The sequence below is a fragment of the Salmo salar genome, chromosome ssa20 (genome assembly GCF_905237065.1).
Source record: "Salmo salar chromosome ssa20, Ssal_v3.1, whole genome shotgun sequence".
Lineage (NCBI taxonomy): Eukaryota > Metazoa > Chordata > Actinopteri > Salmoniformes > Salmonidae > Salmo > Salmo salar.
In genome coordinates this window covers 77,399,422-77,422,514 of record NC_059461.1, presented here as the reverse complement: position 1 = coordinate 77,422,514, position 23,093 = coordinate 77,399,422, and the positions used below count along the sequence as shown (strand labels likewise).

The window sequence follows — 23,093 nt, the reverse complement described above, 5'->3', positions numbered from 1 at the left end:
CTGCTCAACCACAGCCTGCACAACCACAGCCTGCACAACCACAGCCTGCACAACCATAGCCACAACCACAGCCTGCACAGCCACAACCACAACCACAGCTGCAACCACAGCCTGTACAACCACATGCACAGCCTGCACGGCCAGTGCTTATGTCATGCGTATGAAAGGTTTAAGTAGTCTTTGCCTCAAAGTTAAAGTGTTGGCAATTATATATTTTTTTTACCAACTCTCTGCCAACGTTGTGGAACAAACTGCAAATTCCAAGAAAAGTAAAATTTCTAGTCAGCAGCTGTCCACCTACGTACGGCATGAACATGTGAAACTGTTGTCTATAGGGAATACCAATGCAGAAATCCATACAGTATGTGGAAAAAAACCTAAATCATTTGACAGAAAGGAAACATTAAAAGAAGGGATAGAAAAAGGAGGGAGGAAAAACTCTGGGGACTTGCTGTTTCCTCTTAGAGTGATTGGCCTGTTAGAGGAAAGGAGAGATGGAGGGGAGGAGATGGCATTTCTCCCGCTCTCTCATCTGAGCAGACCACAGGTATTTCACAAGGCTGTTGCTGAAAGAACTCTGTTTACCTTACAAGAGTCCTACGAGATAGAAGAGAAGAGGGGGAGAGAAGAGAAGGGGAGAGAGAGGAAGTGAAAGAGACAGACAAAGGTCTGAATGAAAGAAGAAGATGAAAACAAAAGAAACAGAAAGAGAAGGCAGGTGGAGAAAGAGAAAATAACAAAACAAACAAGGATTGAGAGGCCTGGAGTAACATAGGAAGTGACAGTCAGAGAGATTGAGAGGCCTGGAGTAACATAGGAAGTGACAGAGAGATTGAGAGGCCTGGAGTAACATAGGAAGTGACAGTCAGAGAGATTGAGAGGCCTGGAGTAACATAGGAAGTGACAGTCAGAGAGATTGAGAGGCCTGGAGTAACATAGGAAGTGACAGTCAGAGAGATTGAGAGGCCTGGAGTAACATAGGAAGTGACAGTCAGAGAGATTGAGAGGCCTGGAGTAACATAGGAAGTGACAGTCAGAGAGATTGAGAGGCCTGGAGTAACATAGGAAGTGACAGTCAGAGAGATTGAGAGGCCTGGAGTAACATAGGAAGTGACAGTCAGAGAGATTGAGAGGCCTGGAGTAACATAGGAAGTGACAGTCAGAGAGATTGAGAGGCCTGGAGTAACATAGGAAGTGACAGTCAGAGAGATTGAGAGGCCTGGAGTAACATAGGAAGTGACAGTCAGAGAGATTGAGAGGCCTGGAGTAACATAGGAAGTGACAGTCAGAGAGATTGAGAGGCCTGGAGTAACATAGGAAGTGACAGTCAGAGAGATTGAGAGGCCTAGAGTAACATAGGAAGTGACAGTCAGAGAGATTGAGAGGCCTGGAGTAACATAGGAAGTGACAGTCAGAGAGATTGAGAGGCCTGGAGTAACATAGGAAGTGACAGTCAGAGAGATTGAGAGGCCTGGAGTAACATAGGAAGTGACAGTCAGAGAGATTGAGAGGCCTGGAGTAACATAGGAAGTGACAGTCAGAGAGATTGAGAGGCCTGGAGTAACATAGGAAGTGACAGTCAGAGAGATTGAGAGGCCTGGAGTAACATAGGAAGTGACAGTCAGAGAGATTGAGAGGCCTAGAGTAACATAGGAAGTGACAGTCAGAGAGACAGACCGACAGAGTCAGTGTATATTTCCCTCTTAGCTTTAGCCCACAGGGAATATCCTCCAAACTAACAGGCTCTGTGGGGACAGTTACCTAATATGCTCCTTTCAGGCCTCCCGTCTCTGATGCCCCAGGCATCATGTGTTACAGGGCTGTCTAAGCTGTAGGAGGGTTGGTCAGAGGTGTGTGTGCGTGTGTATGGCGTGTGTCTTCAGGATGTGATGGTGTGCCAAAGTGTGTCATCAGGCTGGCTGAGCTGTAAAAGGCAGGGCTGGTCAGAGGTCAGTTACAGTCAGGCCATCAGTCCCTCCTATTCGTCAGAAAGCTGGGTGGCTGGTGGCCTGTCTGTCTGAATCCTGTGACTTCACTTTTTTGACAGATCATCCCCATCCCTCAGTTTACTGGCGTGACCTCATAGGCTGGGCAGTGTTGGTTAGACAGGTTTGGATGAGGTTGTGTGTGTGTGTGTGTGTGTGTGTGTGTGTGTGTGTGTGTGTGTGTGTGTGTGTGTGTGTGTGTGGTTGTGTGTGTGGTCATTACCACTGTTCGTCATTACCACTGTTCATCATTACCAATATTCATCATTACCACTGTCCTTCATTACCACTGTCATTACCACTGTTCATCATTACCACTGTTCATCATTACCACTGCCCTTCATTACCACTGTCATTACCACTGTTCATTATTACCACTGTTAATCATTACCACTATTCATCATTACCACTGTCCTTCATTACCACTGTTCTTCATTACCACTGTCATTACCACTGTTCATCATTACCACTGCCCTTCATTACCACTGTCATTACCACTGTTCATTATTACCACTGTTAATCATTACCACTATTCATCATTACCACTGACCTTCATTACCACTGTCCTTCATTACCACTGTCATTACCACTGTTCATCATTACCACTGTTCATCATTACCAATATTCATCATTACCACTGTCCTTCATTACCACTGTCATTACCACTGTCCTTCATTACCACTGTCATTACCACTGTTCATCATTACCACTGCCCTTCATTACCACTGTCCTTCATTACCACTGTCATTACCACTGTTCATCATTACCACTGTTCATCATTACCACTGCCCTTCATTACCACTGTCATTACCACTGTTAATTATTACCACTGTTAATTATTACCACTATTCATCATTACCACTGTCCTTCATTACCACTGTTCTTCATTACCACTGTCCTTCATTACCACTGTCATTACCACTGTTCATCATTACCACTATTCATCATTACCACAGTTCATCATTACCACTGCCCTTCATTACCACTGTCCTTCATTTGGTTTTAAACAGAGTGAGGGACTAAAGTGTCCCTGCTATATTAAGACCAGCTGGCTGACGGGGGTGGGACATGACACCCAGGACAAACACACGTGCGGTCTGAACACTGTTCTAAAGGTTTACCAGATGTCAGTCACTGGCAGCTACAGGGTGTGTACTGCAGGGCATCAGCCAAGTCAAAGCCCTTAGTCATGCTGCTCAGCTTACCCCAGTCCGTACTGAAGCTCTCCAGTTGGAAGCTGTGAGTCCGAAATAATGTTTTAAGTTGTCTTTCCCTCTTTGCTCTGACAGGATGGAGAGGAGACATGGGGCTGCCGCTAAGCTCCTGAAAGGGAGATTTAGATATCACAAGGGAATGTTTAGGATATGAAGGCCAACTTTTTTAGGTTACCCATTCCCAAATAAGTTTTTTGCAGCGTGATGGACATCAATCAAAGCATGTTACCAGACCTGGGTTCCAATAGTATTTGTTTTTTTTTCAAATACTTTGCTCTCTGCAATTGGTTGAATCAGGGCCTTACATGAGTGCTGTAAGAATGGTTAGGTTAAGTCCGGCTTGTTTTTTCCTCCTGTTAGTATACTGATGCAGCATGGCTTACAGGGGAAACTAACAACAGTGGGTTGACTGCAGTCCCCCACAGACAAAAGACAGAGAGAACACTGAGTGAATGAGAAAGAAAGAAAAGTGAGAAGGAGAGAGAGGAACACAAACAGCCCTATTCACAGAGGACAGGTGTCACTAACTGACAGCCAGTTCCCATATAGAGTTGGTGGGGGTATAGGGGGAGGTTGGTGGGGGCGATAGGGGTGTATGGGGGCTTTAGTGAAGTCTGTCAGGAAGTTACCCCTGGCTGCTGACAACACCCGTAAAAACACTTCAGAACTACTGGACTGTTTAATTGCTATTCATGAATTAAACATCTGTTATTTGTAGCGTGTCTTATTTTCTTGCTTACCCTGAAGCCCGTGCAGTACAAGGGTTGCTGCTCAGCATTACAGTAGAAAGGCTGCCATTTGTTGTTCGGTCGGTTGGTATTAATAATAGATCATTTTAGATGAGAAGGTTTTGACCTGGAGATTTTAAAAGCCTCTAAAACGAAGGTTGGTGGATGGAGGGAGGGAGGGAGGCAGGGAGGGACGAAGGGAGGGAGGGAGGGTGGCAGGCAGGGAGGGAGGCAGGCAGGCAGGCAGGGAGGGAGGGAGGGAGGGAGGCAGGCAGGCAGGCAGGCAGGCAGGCAGGTCATTTGAGGATAGGCATCAACACAGTACAGGCCTTCTGAATGAAGTATTTCGCTGGATGAATCCCCGTGAGTCCAAATTATGTGCATGTCGCCAAACAATGTTTATTCACAAGGCTTGGGCCTGCCTACTTATCTCAACAGGCATTCTGTGGTGCATCCAGAGTCTAATCTCTGTCTGTGAAACACTATATTAGGCTGAAACATTTGTAAGAAAACTAAGTTGTATAACTAACATGAGCCTTATTCAATGCAGTGCTATGTTATGTTCTGAGCATAGACATGTACTATGTAGAACCACCAGTTCACGATTCAGTTGTCTATCAAAATGACTGAGTCATGTCCATTCAACATTTCCATTCAACACAAAAAATGTTTGCAATGTTCTTTGGGGTGGCAGGGAGCCTATTGGTTAGAGCGTTGGGCCAGTAACCGAAAGGTTGCTAGATCGAATCCCCGAGCTGACAAGGTAAAACATCTGCCGTTCTGCCCCTGAACAATGCAGTTAACCCACTGTTCCCCGGTAGGCTGTTATTGTAAATAAGAATTTGTTCTTAACTGACTTGCCTAGTTAAATAAAGGTTCAATAATTTTTGTTATTTTTATTGACAGGCCTATTTCTCTTAACCACCCCTTAATTTCCCTCCCCTCTCTCAACATCAGTTCTTGCTTCTCGACGTAGCTTCTTCTCTACCCGTTAATTTCCTTCTCTCGAAGCATCAGTTTTTTATTTTGCTGTGTAGCTTCTATACTTGGAGTCTGTTTTTCCAACTGCATTATTTTCATCACCAGTATTCATGGGGGTGGGTCTATGCCCTCCCAAGCCCACCCATGGCTGCTCCCCTGCCAAGTCATGTGAAATCCATAGATTGGGGCCTAATTTATTTCAATTGACTGATTCCTTATATGAACTGTAACTCAGCAAAATCTTTGAAATTGTTGCATGTTGCATTTATATTTTTGTTCAGTGTAGTAATACAGGCTCATACACTGTAGACCTTAATACAGGGTCAAATACTGTAGACCTTAATACAGGGTCAAATACTGTAGGCCTTGATACAGGGTCATATACTGTAGGCCTTAATACAGGGTAATATACTGTAGGCCTTAATACAGGGTCAAATACTGTAGGCCTTAATACAGGGTCAAATACTGTAGGCCTTAATACAGGGTCATACACTGTAGACCTTAATACAGGGTCATACACTGTAGACCTTAATACAGGGTCAAATACTGTAGGCCTTAATACAGGGTCATAGACTGTAGACCTTAATACAGGGTCAAATACTGTAGGCCTTGATACAGGGTCATATACTGTAGACCTTAATACAGGGTCATATACTGTAGACCTTAATACAGGGTCATAGACTGTAGGCCTTGATACAGGGTCATATACTGTAGACCTTAATACAGGGTCATAGACTGTAGACCTTAATACAGGGTCATATACTGTAGACCTTAATACAGGGTCATATACTGTAGACCTTAATACAGGGTCATAGACTGTAGACCTTGATACAGGGTCATATACTGTAGACCTTGATACAGGGTCATAGACTGTAGGCCTTGATACATGGTCATATACTGTAGACCTTAATACAGGGTCATATACTGTAGACCTTAATACAGGGTCATATACTGTAGGCCTTAATACAGGGTCATATACTGTAGGCCTTAATACAGGGTCATAGACTGTAGACCTTGATACAGGGTCATAGACTGTATGCCTTGATACATGGTCATATACTGTAGACCTTAATACAGGGTCATAGACTGTAGACCTTAATACAGGGTCATAGACTGTAGACCTTAATACAGGGTCAAATACTGTAGGCCTTGATACAGGGTCAAATACTGTAGGCCTTAATACAGGGTCATACACTGTAGACCTTAATACAGGGTCAAATACTGTAGACCTTAATACAGGGTCAAATACTGTAGGCCTTGATACAGGGTCATATACTGTAGGCCTTAATACAGGGTAATATACTGTAGGCCTTAATACAGGGTCAAATACTGTAGGCCTTAATACAGGGTCAAATACTGTAGGCCTTAATACAGGGTCATACACTGTAGACCTTAATACAGGGTCATACACTGTAGACCTTAATACAGGGTCAAATACTGTAGGCCTTAATACAGGGTCATAGACTGTAGACCTTAATACAGGGTCAAATACTGTAGGCCTTGATACAGGGTCATATACTGTAGACCTTAATACAGGGTCATATACTGTAGACCTTAATACAGGGTCATAGACTGTAGACCTTAATACAGGGTCAAATACTGTAGGCCTTGATACAGGGTCAAATACTGTAGGCCTTAATACAGGGTCATACACTGTAGACCTTAATACAGGGTCAAATACTGTAGGCCTTAATACAGGGTCAAATACTGTAGACCTTAATACAGGGTCATATACTGTAGACCTTAATACAGGGTCATAGACTGTAGGCCTTGATACATGGTCATATACTGTAGACCTTGATACAGGGTCATAGACTGGAGGCCTTGATACAGGGTCATATACTGTAGACCTTAATACAGGGTCATAGACTGTAGGCCTTGATACATGGTCATATACTGTAGACCTTGATACAGGGTCATAGACTGTAGGCCTTGATACAGGGTCATATACTGTAGACCTTAATACAGGGTCATATACTGTAGACCTTAATACATGGTCATATACTGTAGACCTTAATACAGGGTCATAGACTGTAGGCCTTGATACATGGTCATATACTGTAGACCTTGATACAGGGTCATAGACTGTAGACCTTGATACATGGTCATATACTGTAGACCTTGATACAGGGTCATAGACTGTAGACCTTAATACAGGGTCATATACTGTAGGCCTTGATACAGGGTCATATACTGTAGGCCTTGATACATGGTCATATACTGTAGACCTTAATACAGGGTCATAGACTGTAGGCCTTGATACATGGTCATATACTGTAGACCTTGATACAGGGTCATAGACTGGAGGCCTTAATACAGGGTCATAGACTGTAGGCCTTGATACATGGTCATATACTGTAGACCTTAATACAGGGTCATAGACTGTAGGCCTTGATACATGGTCATATACTGTAGACCTTAATACAGGGTCATAGACTGTAGGCCTTGATACAGGGTCATATACTGTAGGCCTTAATACAGGGTCATATACTGTAGGCCTTAATACAGGGTCATAGACTGTAGACCTTGATACAGGGTCATATACTGTAGGCCTTGATACAGGGTCATAGACTGTGGGCCTTGATACAGGGTCATAGACTGTAGGCCTTGAAACAGGGTCATATACAGCCCTCAATGACACTGGCAAATTTTTTGAATCTATTTATAAGACCGATGGCCTCAACTAATGTAGTGTGGTGCATATACTTTGACGGAATTGTTAATGAAGTCAAAATGTGCTAATATTGAGTTTTCCCCCCAGAACAGCCTCAATTCGTCAGAAATTGAACAGCCTCAAGTTGTCATAAGCGCTCCACATGGATGCTGGCCCATGTTGACTCCAATGCAAACCCACAGTTGTCAAGTAGGCTGGATGTTCTTTGGTGTTGAACCATTCTTGATACAGACGGGAAACTGTTGAGCGTGGAAAAATCCAGCAGCATTGCAGTTCTTGACACACTCATACTAGTGTCTTTCCCATTCACCCTCTGAATGGCACACATACACAATCCATGTCTCAGTTGTCTCAAGGCCTAAAAAAATCCTTCTTTAACCTGTCTCCCCTTCATCTACACTGATTTACAGTTGAAGTTGGAAGTTTACATACACCTTAGCCAAATACATTTAAACTCAGTTTTTCACAATTCCTGACATTTAATCCTAGTAAACATTCCCTGTCTTAGGTCAGCTAGGATCACCACTTTATTTTAAGAATGTGAAATGTCAGAATAATAGTAGAGAGAAGGATTTATTTCAGCTTTTATTTATTTCATCACATTCCCAGTGGGTCAGAAGTTTACACACACTCAATTAGTATTTGGTAGCATTGCCTTTAAATTGTTTATCTTGTGTGAAACGTTTCGGGTAGCCTTCCACAAGCTTCCCACAATGGGAGGGTGAATTTTGGCCCATTCCTCCTGACAGAGCTGGTGTAACTGAGTCAGGTTTGTAGGCCTCCTTGCTCGCACACGCTTTTTCAGTTCTGCCCACAAATTTTCTATAGGATTGAGGTCAGGGCTTTGTGATGGTCACTCCAATACCTTGACTTTGTTGTCCTTAAGCCATTTTGCCACAACTTTGGAAGTATGCTTGGGGTCATTGTCCATTTGGAAGACCCATTTGCGACCAAGCTTTAACTTCCTGACTGATTTCTTGAGATGTTGCTTCAATATATCAACATAACTTTCCTACCTCATGATGCCATCTATTTTGTGAAGTGCACCAGTCCCTCCTGCAGCAAAGCACCCTCACAACATGATGCTGCCAGTCCCCGTGCTTCACGGTTGGCTTGCAAGCCTCCCCCTTTTTCCTCCAAACATTACGATGGTCATTATGGCCAAACAGTTCTATTTTTGTTTCATCAGACCAGAGGACATTTCTCCAAAAAGTATGATCTTTGTCCCCATGTGCAGTTGCAAACCGTAGTCTGGCTTTTTTATGGCGGTTTTGGAGCAGTGGCTTCTTCCTTGCCGAGCGGCCTTTAAGGTTATGTCGATATAGGACTCGTTTTACTGTGGATATAGATACTTTTGTACCAGTTTCCTCCAGCATCTTCACAAGGTCCTTTGCTGCTGTTCTGGGATTGATTTGCACTTTTCGCACCAAAGTACGTTCATCTCTAGGAGACAGAACGCGTCTCCTTCCTGAGCTGTATGACGGCTACGTGGTCCCATGGTGTTTATACTTGCGTACTATTGTTTGTACAGATGAACATGGTACCTTCAGGCGTTTGGAAATTGCTCCCAAGGATGAACCAGAGTTGTGTAGGTAAACCATTTTTTTCTGAGGTCTTGGCTGATTTCTTTGGATTTTCCCATGATGTCAAGCAAAGAGGCACTGAGTTTGAAGGTAGGCCTTGAAATACATCCACAGGTACACCTCCAATTGACTCAAATGATGTCAATTAGCCTATCAGAAGCTTCTAAAGCCATGACGACATTTTCTGGAATTTTCTAAGCTGTTTAAAGGCACAGTCAACTTAGTGTATGTAAACTTCTGACCCATTGGAATTGTGATACAGTGAATTATAAGTGAAATAATCTGTCTGTAAACAATTGTTGGAAAAATTACTTGTGTCATGCACAAAGTAGATGTCCTAATCGACTTGCCAAAACTATAGTTTGTTAACAAGAAATGTGTGTAGTGGTTGAAAACCGAGTTTTAATGACTCTAACCTAGGTGTATGTAAACTTCCCACTTCAACTGTAAGTGGATACAACAAGTGACATCAATGTTTTGTACACTCAGATTATATAGATAACTTTATTTTAATCTTTCTCATCACCTAGGCTAAAGTATGAAAGCTCAGCTAAATGAAGTGTGAATGTGTTGGTCCTGTATGGATCAGTTAATTGAGCATGGAGCTTGCAGCATCAGGATTATGGTTTAGATTCCCGGGTCCACCCATACTGTATGTAAAATGACCCACGCATGACTCTAAGTTGATTTGGATAAAGGCATCTGCTAAATGGCATTTTTTATTGTCATTATTATTGTTATTATTGTGCAAATGGGGTTTAGAGATAGTAAAGGTAAGGCTCTGCAGCTTGCTGTTTAAGTAGAGCTAGAATGTCCTAATGTCCTATATGTCCTAGAATGTCCCATCTCCAAGCAGATAGATTTATAGTATGGCTCTGATCAACCTTTAAACCCTTAAAACCATTCCTGACACCTTGAGCCAATAATTTCCCATCCTTCCACATCTCTCCCTCTCTCACCCCCTCTACCTCTCCCTCTCCACCCTGGCTCTGTTGTTCACTACACCAGACAACCTGTCTGTCTGACCTGTGGTACACCAGACAACCTTGTCTGTCTGACCTGTATTACACCAGACAACCTGTCTGTCTGACATGTGGTACACCAGACAACCTGTCTGTCTGACCTGTATTACACCAGACAACCTGTCTGTCTGACATGTGGTACACCAGACAACCTGTCTGTCTGACCTGTATTACACCAGACAACCTGTCTGTCTGACATGTGGTACACCAGAAAACCTGTCTGTCTGACCTGTATTACACCAGACAACCTGTCTGTCTGACCTGTATTACACCAGACAACCTGTCTGTCTGACCTGTATTACACCAGGAAACATGTCTGTCTGACATGTGGTACACCAGGCAACCTGTCTGTCTGACCGGTATTACACCAGACAACCTGTCTGTCTGACATGTGGTACACCAGGCAACCTGTTTGTCTGACATGTGGTACACCAGGCAACCTGTTTGTCTGACATGTGGTACACCAGACAACCTGTCTGTCTGACCTGTATTACACCAGACAACCCAGACAGCCTGTCTGTCTGACATTTGGTACACCAGACAACCTGTCTGTCTGACCTGTATTACACCAGACAACCTGTCTGTCTGACCTGTATTACACCAGACAACCTGTCTGTCTGACCTGTATTACACCAGACAACCTGTCTGTCTGACCTGTATTACACCAGACAACCTGTCTGTCTGACATGTGGTACACCAGACAACCTGTCTGTCTGACCTGTATTACACCAGACAACCTGTCTGTCTGACATGTGGTACACCAGACAACCTGTCTGTCTGACATGTGGTACACCAGACAACCTGTCTGTCTGACATGTGGTACACCAGAAAACCTGTCTGACACTGTGTTTCTGTTCCCATCCGTTCCGCTGTCACTAAGACGTTGTGTTTCTGTTCCCATCCGTTCCGCTGTCACTAAGACGTTGTGTTTCTGTTCCCATCCGTTCCGCAGCCACTAAGACGTTGTGTTTCTGTTCCCATCCGTTCCGCTGTCACTAAGACGTTGTGTTTCTGTTCCCATCCGGTCCGCTGTCACTAAGACGTTGTGTTTGTGTTCCCATCCGTTCCGCTGTCACTAAGACATTGTGTTTCTGTTCCCATCCGGTCCGCTGTCACTAAGACGTTGTGTTTCTGTTCCCATCCGGTTCGCTGTCACTAAGACGTTGTGTTTCTGTTCCCATCCGGTCCGCTGTCACTAAGACGTTGTGTTTCTGTTCCCATCCGGTCCGCTGTCACTAAGACGTTGTGTTTCTGTTCCCATCCGGTCCGCTGTCACTAAGACGTTGCGTTTCTGTTCCCATCCGGTCCGCTGTCACTAAGACGTTGTGTTTCTGTTCCCATCCGGTCCGCTGTCACTAAGACGTTGTGTTTCTGTTCCCATCCGGTCCGCTGTCACTAAGACGTTGCGTTTCTGTTCCCATCCGGTCCGCTGTCACTAAGACGTTGTGTTTCTGTTCCCATCCGGTCCACTGTCACTAAGACGTTGCGTTTCTGTTCCCATCCGGTCCACTGTCACTAAGACGTTGTGTTTCTGTTCCCATCCGGTTCGCTGTCACTAAGACGTTGCATTTCTGTTCCCATCCGGTTCGCTGTCACCAAGAAGATGAAACAGTTGTCTTTGTGTAATCCAGCCAGTCATAAATCACCCCAAAAGGTTGTACTTTAATCTTTTGGCCACTTTTCGCCGTTGACAGGAGAAGTGTTTTTTGGCCTATGAGATAGATTTCATCATCAGGTACATGTGTCGGACCTCTTCATAAACCACAGAGGGCTCGTAGAGAGAGAGAGTCTTTTAGCAGAGATAGGCAATCAGGTGACATCCCTTGCTCTCTGTCCCTGACTCTCCTGACAATAGATCCAATTACAGGGCTTGATTGCACTCTCTCATCGGACAACACCGTCATATATGACAAATCAAATCACATTTTATTCGTCACATGCTCTGAATACAGCAGGTGTAGACCTTACTGTGAAATGCTTACTTAGAAGCCCTTAACCAACAATACAGTTTTAAGAAAATAGAGTTAAGAAAATATTTACTAAATAAACTAAAGTATGGGCTTGTGTTTGAAAGTGGACATAACTTTGAGCGACTATGTAGTATAAAGCCATGTTACATTGTTTGACATCCAGAAATTGGGAACCATTGTCAGTTTTCAGGAGGCCGGGGAGATTGAGTTTCAAACACAAGCCCAGTGAATGAAGGGCACTATACAGACGGATGACTTGGTTCCCTTCATCTCCTCCATCCTTCATTCTTTGGAGTTGTGAATGAATGGTGTGTGGGGTACAGAAGACATGGTGCCCTCCCCTAATCCCACCCCACTATAGTCCCAGCCAGTAATCCACCCTCTCTGTGAAGTAACCACAAAACTAATCCCAGCCAATACTAAATTCACAAATTAGCCCCCAAAATATATCAGAGACCGAGAAAAAAGGATGGAAAGACGGAAAGGAGAATGAATGGATGGCAGAGAGAGAGAAGTTTACTTATTGTCTTACTCATTTTAGCTAATAGCTCTTTGATTTGTTTTGTGCCAGGACCTTATTTGACTTCCTTATCTACAAGCTGAAGCAGATGAGAGGGGAAATTGGTGGTATTAACGATGCTAGCAGAACACGAAGCTAATCCGTTTTTCCGTCTCAATCTCTAATTGCGTGTCCTTCAGTGGAACAACAGAACACCGACACCACACCGCAGCACCATGCTACTCTGTCATGCTAATATACTAAAATAAAGTTATTACTTTGTGAATCTGGGGATTTTCCGTCTCAGCGAAACCCACAGAGCTTTTGAGGAAAAAACATTCCTATTCAGTGGCCCGGAAAATTACGGAATATTGGTGAGAAGTGCAGGATATAATGAAGTGGTTTATGAACCAGGCCAGTTTTTCTGAGGGTGTGATTTCATTTCAGAATCAGCTCTCACACACACACACACACACACACACACACTCACACACACACACACACACTGAGAGTTAGTTTGTTTTTAAGGTTCAGGTGCTTGTTCATGCTGGTGTTGAGGTTAGGTGAAGTGTTTATTTTTATTTTGTTAAGGTCATAAAGTAGCTAGGTTTATGGTGAGATAGGGTTGTAGTATGAGCCATATTTGGTCTTTAGGTGTGAGGATTGCCTTGGGTTTATGAGGTAAGGGTTATGTGTTTATGCTATAGTTATGGATTTGGTTGTGTTGGGGTTAGGACGTTAGATGAAGGTTTATGCTATAGTGATGGATTTGGTTGTGTTGGGGTTAGGACGTTAGATGAAGGTTTATGCTATAGTGATGGATTTGGTTGTGTTGAGGTTAGGACGTTAGATGAAGCTTCATGCTATAGTGATGGATTTGGTTGTGTTGAGGTTAGGACGTTAGATGAAGGTTTACGCTATAGTGATGGATTTGGTTGTGTTGGGGTTAGGACGTTAGATGAAGGTTTATGCTATAGTGATGGATTTGGTTGTGTTAGGACGTTGGATGAAGGTTTATGCTATAGTGATGGATTTGGTTGTGTTGGGGTTAGGACGTTAGATGAAGGTTTATGCTATAGTGATGGATTTGGTTGTGTTGGGGTTAGGACGTTAGATGAAGGTTTATGCTATAGTGATGGATTTGGTTGTGTTGAGGTTAGGATGTTAGATGAAGGTTTATGCTATAGTTATGGATTTGGTTGTGTTGGGGTTAGGACGTTAGATGAAGGTTTATGCTATAGTGATGGATTTGGTTGTGTTGGGGTTAGGATGTTAGATGAAGGTTTATGCTATAGTGATGGATTTGGTTGTGTTGGGGTTAGGACGTTAGATGAAGGTTTATGCTATAGTGATGGATTTGGTTGTGTTAGGACGTTAGGTGAAGGTTTATGCTATAGTGATGGATTTGGTTGTGTTGGGGTTAGGACGTTAGATGAAGGTTTATGCTATAGTGATGGATTTGGTTGTGTTGGGGTTAGGACGTTAGATGAAGGTTTATGCTATAGTGATGGATTTGGTTGTGTTGAGGTTAGGATGTTAGATGAAGGTTTATGCTATAGTGATGGATTTGGTTGTGTTGAGGTTAGGATGTTAGATGAAGGTTTATGCTATAGTGATGGATTTGGTTGTGTTGGGGTCAGGATGTTAGATGAAGGTTTACGCTATAGTGATGGATTTGGTTGTGTTGGGGTTAGGACGTTAGATGAAGGTTTATGCTATAGTGATGGATTTGGTTGTGTTGAGGTTAGGACGTTAGATGAAGGTTTATGCTATAGTGATGGATTTGGTTGTGTTGGGGTTAGGACGTTAGATGAAGGTTTATGCTATAGTTATGGATTTGGTTGTGTTGGGGTTAGGACGTTAGATGAAGGTTTATGCTATAGTGATGGATTTGGTTGTGTTGGGGTTAGGACGTTAGATGAAGGTTTATGCTATAGTGATGGATTTGGTTGTGTTGGGGTTAGGACGTTAGATGAAGGTTTATGCTATAGTGATGGATTTGGTTGTGTTGGGGTTAGGACGTTAGATGAAGGTTTATGCTATAGTGATGGATTTGGTTGTGTTGGGGTTAGGATGTTAGATGTAGATTTTCTCAAGGTTAGGGTTGTTTGTTAGTGTTTGGACGTTGGGTGAAGGTTTCCTCAAGGTTAGGGATTTGTTGAGGGGTAGGCTGTGCCGCCCACTGGCGCCCCATGTCATTACTTATATGTTCACTTCAAAACTCACTTCTATTGACCTCATTCTGAATTAATCAAGTTTTTTTTTTGTTTCCGCCCTCGTCTTAAGCATCAATGAGCCTTTGAAGTGCCTTTGAAGTAATTACGCTGATCCACATTCCTTTCCAAGCACCCGGTCGGCGAGACAAAAGAAACTGCTTAAACTCCCACAGATTTACGTCTAACTCTTCAGGTCATCGGGTGGGAAACTCAGACAAGCATGCTGTTCATAAACAATGAGTTCTGAGATGGAAATAGAGAGCAGGTCGTCTCCTCCCTCCTCCATATTCATAGTCTGTGTTCATATTCATATCCTGGGGAGAGCAGCTGTCCCTAGGCAGAGGAGGAACCTGCTGACAGGACAGGTGACATGGCAGCCCACGCCACCCTGCATTTTATTGCCCAGCATTATTCGCCGACTCTTCTCATTCCTTCTCCGTCAGATCCTGTTTGTGTGAATGAGAGTCCTCTGTTTGTGGATTACCAAATCAAAGTTTATTTGTCACGTGCGCCGAATACAAGGTAAACAATAGGTAAGTAAAGAAATAAAAGCAACAGAAAAAAGACAGTGAAAAACAGTAGCGAGGCTATATACAGTAGCGAGGCAATAGAAGTAGCGAGGCTACATACAGACACCGGTTAGTCAGGCTGATTGAGGTAGTATGTACATGTAGATAAGGTTAAAGTGACTATGCATATATGATGAACAGAGAGTAGCAGTAGCGTAAAAGAGGGGTTGGCGGGTGCGGGACACAACGCAGATAGCCCGGTTAGCCAATGTGCGGCAGCACTGGTTGGTCAGCCCAATTGAGGTAGTATATACATAAATGTATTGTTAAAGTGACTATGCATATATGAGAAACAGAGAGTAGCAGCAGCGTAAAAGAGGGGTTGGGGGGCACACAATGCAAATAGTCCAGGTAGCCATTTGATTACCTGTTCAGGAGTCTTATGGCTTGGGGGTAAAAACTGTTGAGAAGCCTTTTTGTCCTAGACTTGGCACCCCGGTACCGCTTGCCGTGCGGTAGTAGAGAGAACAGTCTATGACTGGGGAGGCTGGGGTCTTTGACAATTTTTAGGGCCTTCCTCTGACACCGCCTTGGCTTGTTTGTGAATTTGGGTTTTACATTAGCCAGCCAGCCTACTTCTTGATTTAGTTTGTGCTTTACATGTATATTAGATTAAATAGCTTGCTACTTTGTGAATGTATCATATTAATGTCAATGGCTGCATACCAGCAGCATACTACCCTTCATCCCACTGCTGGCTTGCCTCTGAAGCGAAGCAGGGTCGGTCCTGGTTGGTCATTAGATGGGAGACCAGATGCTGTTGGAAGTGGTGTTGGAGGCCAGTAGGGGACACTCTTCCCTCTGGTCTAAGGAGATCCCAATGCTCCAGGGCTGTGAAGGGGACATTGCCATCTTTCGGATGGGACGTTAAACGGGTGTCCTGACTCTCTGTGGTCATAACAAATCCCTTGGCTCTTATTGTCAGTTGAGTCTACTGAGGGGAGGACGGCTCATAATAATGGCCAGAAAGGAGCAAATGGAATGGCATCAAACACATGGAAACCATAGCTGATGTGTGGTGAGCGTTCTGGCACAAAAATGGTTGCCGTGCGTCACCTAGGTCGGTGCTACACATTAATGGTGGAAGAGGTGAGTTTCCCTCTTACTATGTGAAGCGCTTTGAGTACCTCAGTTGGTAGAAAAACACTGTAGTCCAATCTATTACCATTAATCCCTGGCTGTCACCCCACTTTCCGAGGTTGTCTCGGGGGGAGTGGGATATGCAAAAAATACATTTTGCATGCGTATAGTACACAGTGGGTCTTTCTATATACTAGGGACAACTTGTTACAGCTGTTGATAAGTCATTGATAATAATCTGCCAATTTGTATCTATACAAGCTCATAGCAAAACAGTAACAAGGTAATCACACATCACGCCTCCACACACTCCTGGAGGGATGCTCACCTGCCACTTTGTGGGGTCTGGGGTCAGCTGAGTACGATGAGTCCCTCCTCGATCAGACGGACAGCATCATTGCGTTTTGGTACACCAGAAGTACATTCTGGGGTTAAGACTAGATGAAGGTTTATGCTATAGTGATGGATTTGGTTGTGTTGAGGTTAGGACGTTAGATGAAGGTTTATGCTATAGTGATGGACTTGGTTGTGTTGAGGTTAGGACGTTAGGTGAAGCTTCATGCTATAGTGGATGGATTTGGTTTTGTTGGGGTTAGGACGTTAGATTACGGTATTCTCAAGGTAAGTTGTGGTTGAGAGTTTGGGTGTGGGAGCATCTCAGCTGGAGCTGATGAAAGGGTCTGCTCTGCGTTGGCTGTATGTTCACTTCAAAGCTCACTTCTATTGTCCTTATTCTGAATTAGCCACATGTTTCATGTTTCCTCCTTGTCTTAAGCATCAGTGAGCCTTTGAAGTGCAAAGTAAATCATCTTAACCACTTTTCTTAACCGCTTCCTATATCGCAACAAAGCATCCTTCACTCATGCTGCCAAACACCCTCGTAAAACTGACCATCCTACCGATCCTCGACTTTGGTGATGTCATCTATAAAATAGCCTCCAACACTCTACTCAACTATCTGGATGCAGTCTATCACAGTGCCATCCGTTTTGTCACCAAAGCCCCATATACTACCCACCATTGCGACCTGTACGCTCTCCTTGGTTGGCCCTCGTTTCATACTTGTCACCAAACCCACTGGCTACAGGTTATCGACAAGTCTCTGTTAGGTAAAGCCCCGCCTTATCTCAGCTCACTGGTCACCATAGCAGCACCCACTCGTAGCACGCGCTCCAGCAGGTATATCTCACTGGTCACCCCCAAAGCCAATTCCTCCTTTGGCTGCCTTTCCTTCCAGTTCTCTGCTGCCAATGACTGGAACGAACTGCAAAAATCACTGAAACTGGAGACTCATATCTCCCTCACTAGCTTTAAGCACCAGCTGTCAGAGCAGCTCACAGATCACTGCACCTGTACATAGCTCATCTGTAAACAGCACATCTATCTACCTACCTCATCCCCATACTGTATTTATTTATTTATCTTTCTCCTTTGCACCCCAGTATCTCTACTTGCACATTCATCTTCTGCACATCTATCACTCCAGTGTTTAATTGCTATATTGTAATTACTTCGCCACCATGGCCTATTTATTGCCTTAACTTACCTCATTTGCACTCACTGTATATAGACTTTTTGTTTTCTTTTGTTCTACTGTATTATTGACTATATGTTTTGTTTATTCCAAGTTTAACTCTTTGTTGTTGGATGTGTCGAATTGCTTTGCTTTATCTTGGCCAGGTCACAGTTGTAAATGAGAACTTGTTCTCAACTAGCTTACCTGGTTAAATAAAGGTGAAATAAATCAAAATAAAATTCTGTTCAAACACTCGGTCGGCGAGACAAAATCAGTCGGGGTGTTAACTTACTGTTGAGAGTTAGAATAGTAGAATACACAAGGTGACATTTAGAAATGTGGTTGTGCATCAGCAGTTTCTCTGTTATGTCAGTCACTAACAGCATTTCCATCCACAGTTTTTATGCCAGGAAAGTCATACCGTATAGACAGAGAATCACCACAGTCAGACAGTTCCTTCTGGATGCTAACATCTATAAAATCAGTGTGTTTAGCCTACACAGCGAAGGAGGGTATTTGTGTGTAGTCTCGTTGTGTTTGGTCTGCAGACCCTGATGGTGTGCTGAATGCTGTTTGGGGGTGGCCATGGTTAATATTCTTTTGACCTTAAGGCTGCCAATTCTGGTGGTCCTCCATGCTTTTCTTTGGTCTGCATCAATCCAGATCTCATTATGGTGTGCCCTTGAAGAAGTTTATAAGCAGTAGCAAATATGGAATTAGAACACAGTCAGCACCGTGACGTACAGTAATACCATAAAACTCAAATGAACCGCCAGTCTCAAATAGCCGCCTGTCCCTTTTAGGAGCCGGGTATTGGCACACATTTCAGCAAATAAACACTGGTTAAAAAAAACACTGGGTCTAAAATAATTGTTTACGAGTGAACTTCAGTGAGTACCATAAAGATTGCGCAAAAGAATAGAAAGGAGAGCAAGATAGACGTGAAACAGAAGTTTTACGGTAATAGCCTTTTGTTCAGATGTTACATTTCTGGCTTCAATTAGGCTGCACAAAGAAGGAGCACTATTTTCAGAAGATGCCTGTTACGGTCGTGATAATGGACGGACCAAGGCGCAGCGTGTGTTGAGTTCCACATCTTTATTTGCAGTGAAAACTTAAACAAAAAACAATAAACATACAACGAACTATGTGGTGCTGAATGCACTCACACAAAACAATATCCCACAAACACAGGTGGGAAAAAAGGCTACCTAAATATGATCCCCAATTAGAGGCAACGATTACCAGCTGCCTTTAATTGGGAACCATACAAACCACCAACATAGACATACAAACGCTAGAAACCCCCCTAGTCACGCCCTGACCTATACACCATAGAGAACCCAGAGGGGAGTGGCGGTAGCGGAACCTATGGGCCAGACAGAGAATCCATCAGAACAGATCTGAGGACATGTCTGTCTGCCGTAATCATATCGTAGAACAGACCTAGCACACCCACTCACACCTGAGCCACAAACACATACCTCTCAAACCCTGCTTGATGCTCAACCACACACACACACCTTTCAGACCCCGTTCAGTGCACACACACCTCGGCTCTTCGGGCCTTCACTCAACAAAGGGCTTTTTTACAAGTCCTTTGTTGTAAGATTAAAAGAAAGACGGAAAGAGGAGGAGTGAGCATGTCCGCGCCCAGCCCGACTTCATCTGTTCTCTCCTGATTTCTCTGACGTGGTAGCAGCCAACTTTCCCCTCTTATTCTCTTTTAATATGAAGCCGTTTTCTTTCCAAAGGCCCCAGTGAAGCACTAAGCCCTCTGGTCCTGGGAGGGATCTATTCTCTGTCTGTAGACTAATATATCTGACCCATCCGCTCTCTCTTTTGTACTTCACAAGCTATGACTTAAAGTGTCAGATGCATAGCTTTGAGAGAATAGGGAGACTTGATTACTCTCCTAGCTAGCCAAAGTCTGCATGGAGTCTGAGACCCAGACAGACCGAGCAGTAGGCCTATGCTTTATAACTACAGACAGACCTCCAGGGCCCCCATCTTGCTGGCTTTCCTGTCTCACTGGCTACTTCATTCATCAGTTTATGTAATTGATAGGCTAAACCAGGGGGTAGGCAACGCTGGTCCTGGAGATCTATAGTGTTCCCAACCCAGAACTAACACATCTAAATAAAAAATAATGAAATTACACGGAACTAAAGATCAGTTTGGTATTTCCCCTCCTGATGGATGTGGTCAGGATTTGGGGAGGGGAGTTAATCCTAGTTCTTCTACCCGGAGAAGAACTAGGATCAATTCACCATGGTACTGTGTATTGCCAGGGGCCTAAAGGGCCTGACAGTTCTATATTCACCTTGGTAGGCCTAAAGGACATGTGTCTGTGTTGGCTGTATTGATACAGTTTCTATTTGTTTCTGTTGTGGACATGGTTGTGTGAGTGTGTGAGAGAAAAGAGTTATTCTGAACAAAAATATAAACGCAACATGTAAAGTGTTGGTCCCGTGTTTCATGATCTGAAATAAAAGATCCCAGAAATGTTCCATACGCACAAAAAGCTTATTTCTGTAAATTGTTGTGCACAAATTTGATTACATCCCTGTTAGTGAGCATTACTCCTTTTTCCAAGATAATCAATCCACCTGACAGGTGTGGCATATCACGAAGCTGATTAAACAGCATGATCATTACACAGGTGCACCTTGTGCTGGGGACAATAAAATGCCACTCTAAAATGTGCAGTTTTGTCACACAACACAACTCTACAGATGTCTCAAGTGCAATTGGAAGATCATTTAATGTTAATTTCTCTACCATAAATCGCCTCCAATGTTGTTTTAGAGAATTTGGCATTACGTCCAACCGGCCTCACAACCACAGACCACATGTAATCTCACCAGACCAGGACCTCCACATCCGGCTTCTTCATCAGCAGGATCATCTGAGAACAACCATCCATACAGCTGATGAAACTATGGATTATTTCTGTCTGTAATAAAGCCCTTTTGTGGGGAAAAACTCATTCTGATTGGCAGGTCCTGGCTTCCAAGTGGGTGGGTCTTTGCCCTCCCAAGCCCACCCATGGCTGCACCCCTGCCCAGTCATGTGAAATCCATAGATTAGGGCCTAATGAATTTATTTCAATTGACAGATTTCCTTATATGAACTTGAATTTTTTTTTTATGTAGTTCTGTCCTTGAGCTGTTCTTGTCTATTGATATTCTGTATTATGCCATTCTGTATTATGTTTCATGTTTTGTGTGGACCCCAGGAAGAGTAGCTGCTGCTTTTGCAACAGCTAATAGAGATCCTAATAAAATACCAAACTCAGTAAAATCGTTGAAATTGTTGCATTTATGTTTTTGTTCTTTTCAGAAGGAAAGATGCAGGAATAGACAGAGGGGTTGAGTAAATCTGTTAATCACATTCAGGCTCTTCAGCTGCTGTTTTCATTTGATAACAAGTTATTCTTATACATTTTAAATATTTGTTTGTCATTTAGCAGACGATCCAGAACAACTTACATACATTTTTCATATTTTTTATTCTATACTGGTCCCCCGTGGTAATCGAAACCACAACCCTGACGTTGCAAGCCCCATGCTCTATCAACTAAGCCACATGGGACCATGGCATGACTGACTCACAAACAGCCAGGGAACAGGGGTTTGGCGCCAACATCAACTCGAAAACATTAATATTAACACAGAGAAGGCACTTTAATGCACATTGGTAGGAGCCAACAGATGTGCAGTCTATTGCCAGTGCATTAACCTGTAAGATATGACTGACATTAGTTACAGCTCTTAAAGGAATGGTTCACTGATGATTTTCCACTTACCTAGGCTGTTGCCAACCGACCCAGACAGAATTTGAAGTACATATTTGGGTTATTTAGTAACGTTCAGAAGCCTCTGCGTAGCAATAGCTTTCCCCAACCAAAGCCTAATGGAATCATCGGGGGCAGCTACTTCATACACTTAAAAGTTCGAAAATTTACTTAAATCAACTCCCAAATCGAAGTTGTGCAGGGATTTTATGAATAATTTATGAATAATTCCATTAAAAGGAATTCATGAGTGTTCTCGTCATTGATTATTATCAAGACTTGGAGTAATTACAAAATTACCAGTACACTGTGTTGACCTTGATTCAACACATGTTTTAATGTGTGCCGTCCTAGAATGTAATGTGTGTTTTGAAACCAATGACTGTACTTTATGTTCTCAAAACTACCAGTACTTGTAAGTAACTAAATAAAATAAACAGCTAATTATGTTCCTACTAATCCCCTAGTTATCATAAAGAAATTGTAATTTAAATAACTGGTAGATAGCGTAGAGCATTGTGTGTTGTGGTATTGTAATAAGCAAGCTTGTTCATAGAGAACATAATTAATTCATGCCTCTGCACATGTGAAAACACGCGCACACACATATACACATACACGAGCGCCCAGAAACATATCCAGCAAATACGCATCTGTCTCAGCCAAGCATCAACCCTTTGATCAACCCGCCCACCCTTTGTGTGTGTGTGTGTGTGTACACTCCTCCATGCTGGGACGCAACACTTCATTGGCAGCCGCAGGGGGTAAGTGTGAGACATTTACCTGTGAATTGCAACACAGTATGTAGGTGCTGTTTTACCAGTAGGCTTTGGGCTCCGGTGAGTGTACTGTTCTGAAGCCAGTTTTCTGTAGCCGGCTCCGGTGAGTACTGTTCTGAAGCCAGTGTTCTGTAGCCGGCTCCGGTGAGTACTGTTCTGAAGCCAGTTTTCTGTAGCCGGCTCCGGTGAGTACTGTTCTGAAGCCAGTGTTCTGAAGCCAGTTTTCTGTAGCCGGCTCCGGTGAGTACTGTTCTGAAGCCAGTTTTCTGTAGCCGGCTCCGGTGAGTACTGTTCTGAAGCCAGTGTTCTGAAGCCAGTTTTCTGTAGCCGGCTCCGGTGAGTACTGTTCTGTAGCCAGTGTTCTGTAGCCAGTGTTCTGTAGTGCGGTGAGCACTCCGGTGAGTACTGTTCTGTAGCCAGTGTTCTGTAGCCAGTGTTCTGTAGTGCGGTGAGCACTCCGGTGAGTACTGTTCTGTAGCCA

The 23,093-nt window shown here is 43.5% G+C and overlaps 2 protein-coding genes across 12 annotated transcripts in view; both read left to right on the top strand.

Annotated features, from left to right (window-relative positions):
- The window catches only part of slc36a4 (solute carrier family 36 member 4), a 262,213-nt gene that overhangs the window by 133,954 nt on the left and 105,166 nt on the right, over window positions 1-23,093 (top strand). Inside the window, exon 13 of one of the 5 annotated variants that reach the window (XM_045703959.1) lies at window positions 20,846-21,202. The exons of the other annotated variants lie outside the window; for them this stretch is intronic. Coding sequence (XP_045559915.1) covers window positions 20,846-20,847 — 2 coding nt within the window. The 3' untranslated portion in view covers window positions 20,848-21,202. Of the gene's footprint in view, window positions 1-20,845; window positions 21,203-23,093 lie in introns of those variants that run through there. 5 annotated transcript variants of the gene reach the window in all.
- On the top strand, window positions 11,357-17,514 carry LOC123729290 (protein psiR). Of its 7 annotated transcripts, none has more exons than XM_045703966.1 (3): window positions 11,357-13,458; window positions 13,669-14,723; window positions 17,004-17,514. In XM_045703966.1, the coding sequence occupies exons 1-3, from the start codon at window positions 13,347-13,349 to the stop codon at window positions 17,115-17,117; spliced, it is 1,281 nt and encodes a 426-aa protein (XP_045559922.1). In that variant the 5' UTR covers window positions 11,357-13,346; the 3' UTR covers window positions 17,118-17,514. The 7 variants fall into 7 exon arrangements, with proteins under 7 accessions (XP_045559922.1, XP_045559920.1, XP_045559917.1 ...); XM_045703964.1 differs by having other exon boundaries at window positions 11,357-13,566; XM_045703961.1 differs by having other exon boundaries at window positions 11,357-13,620.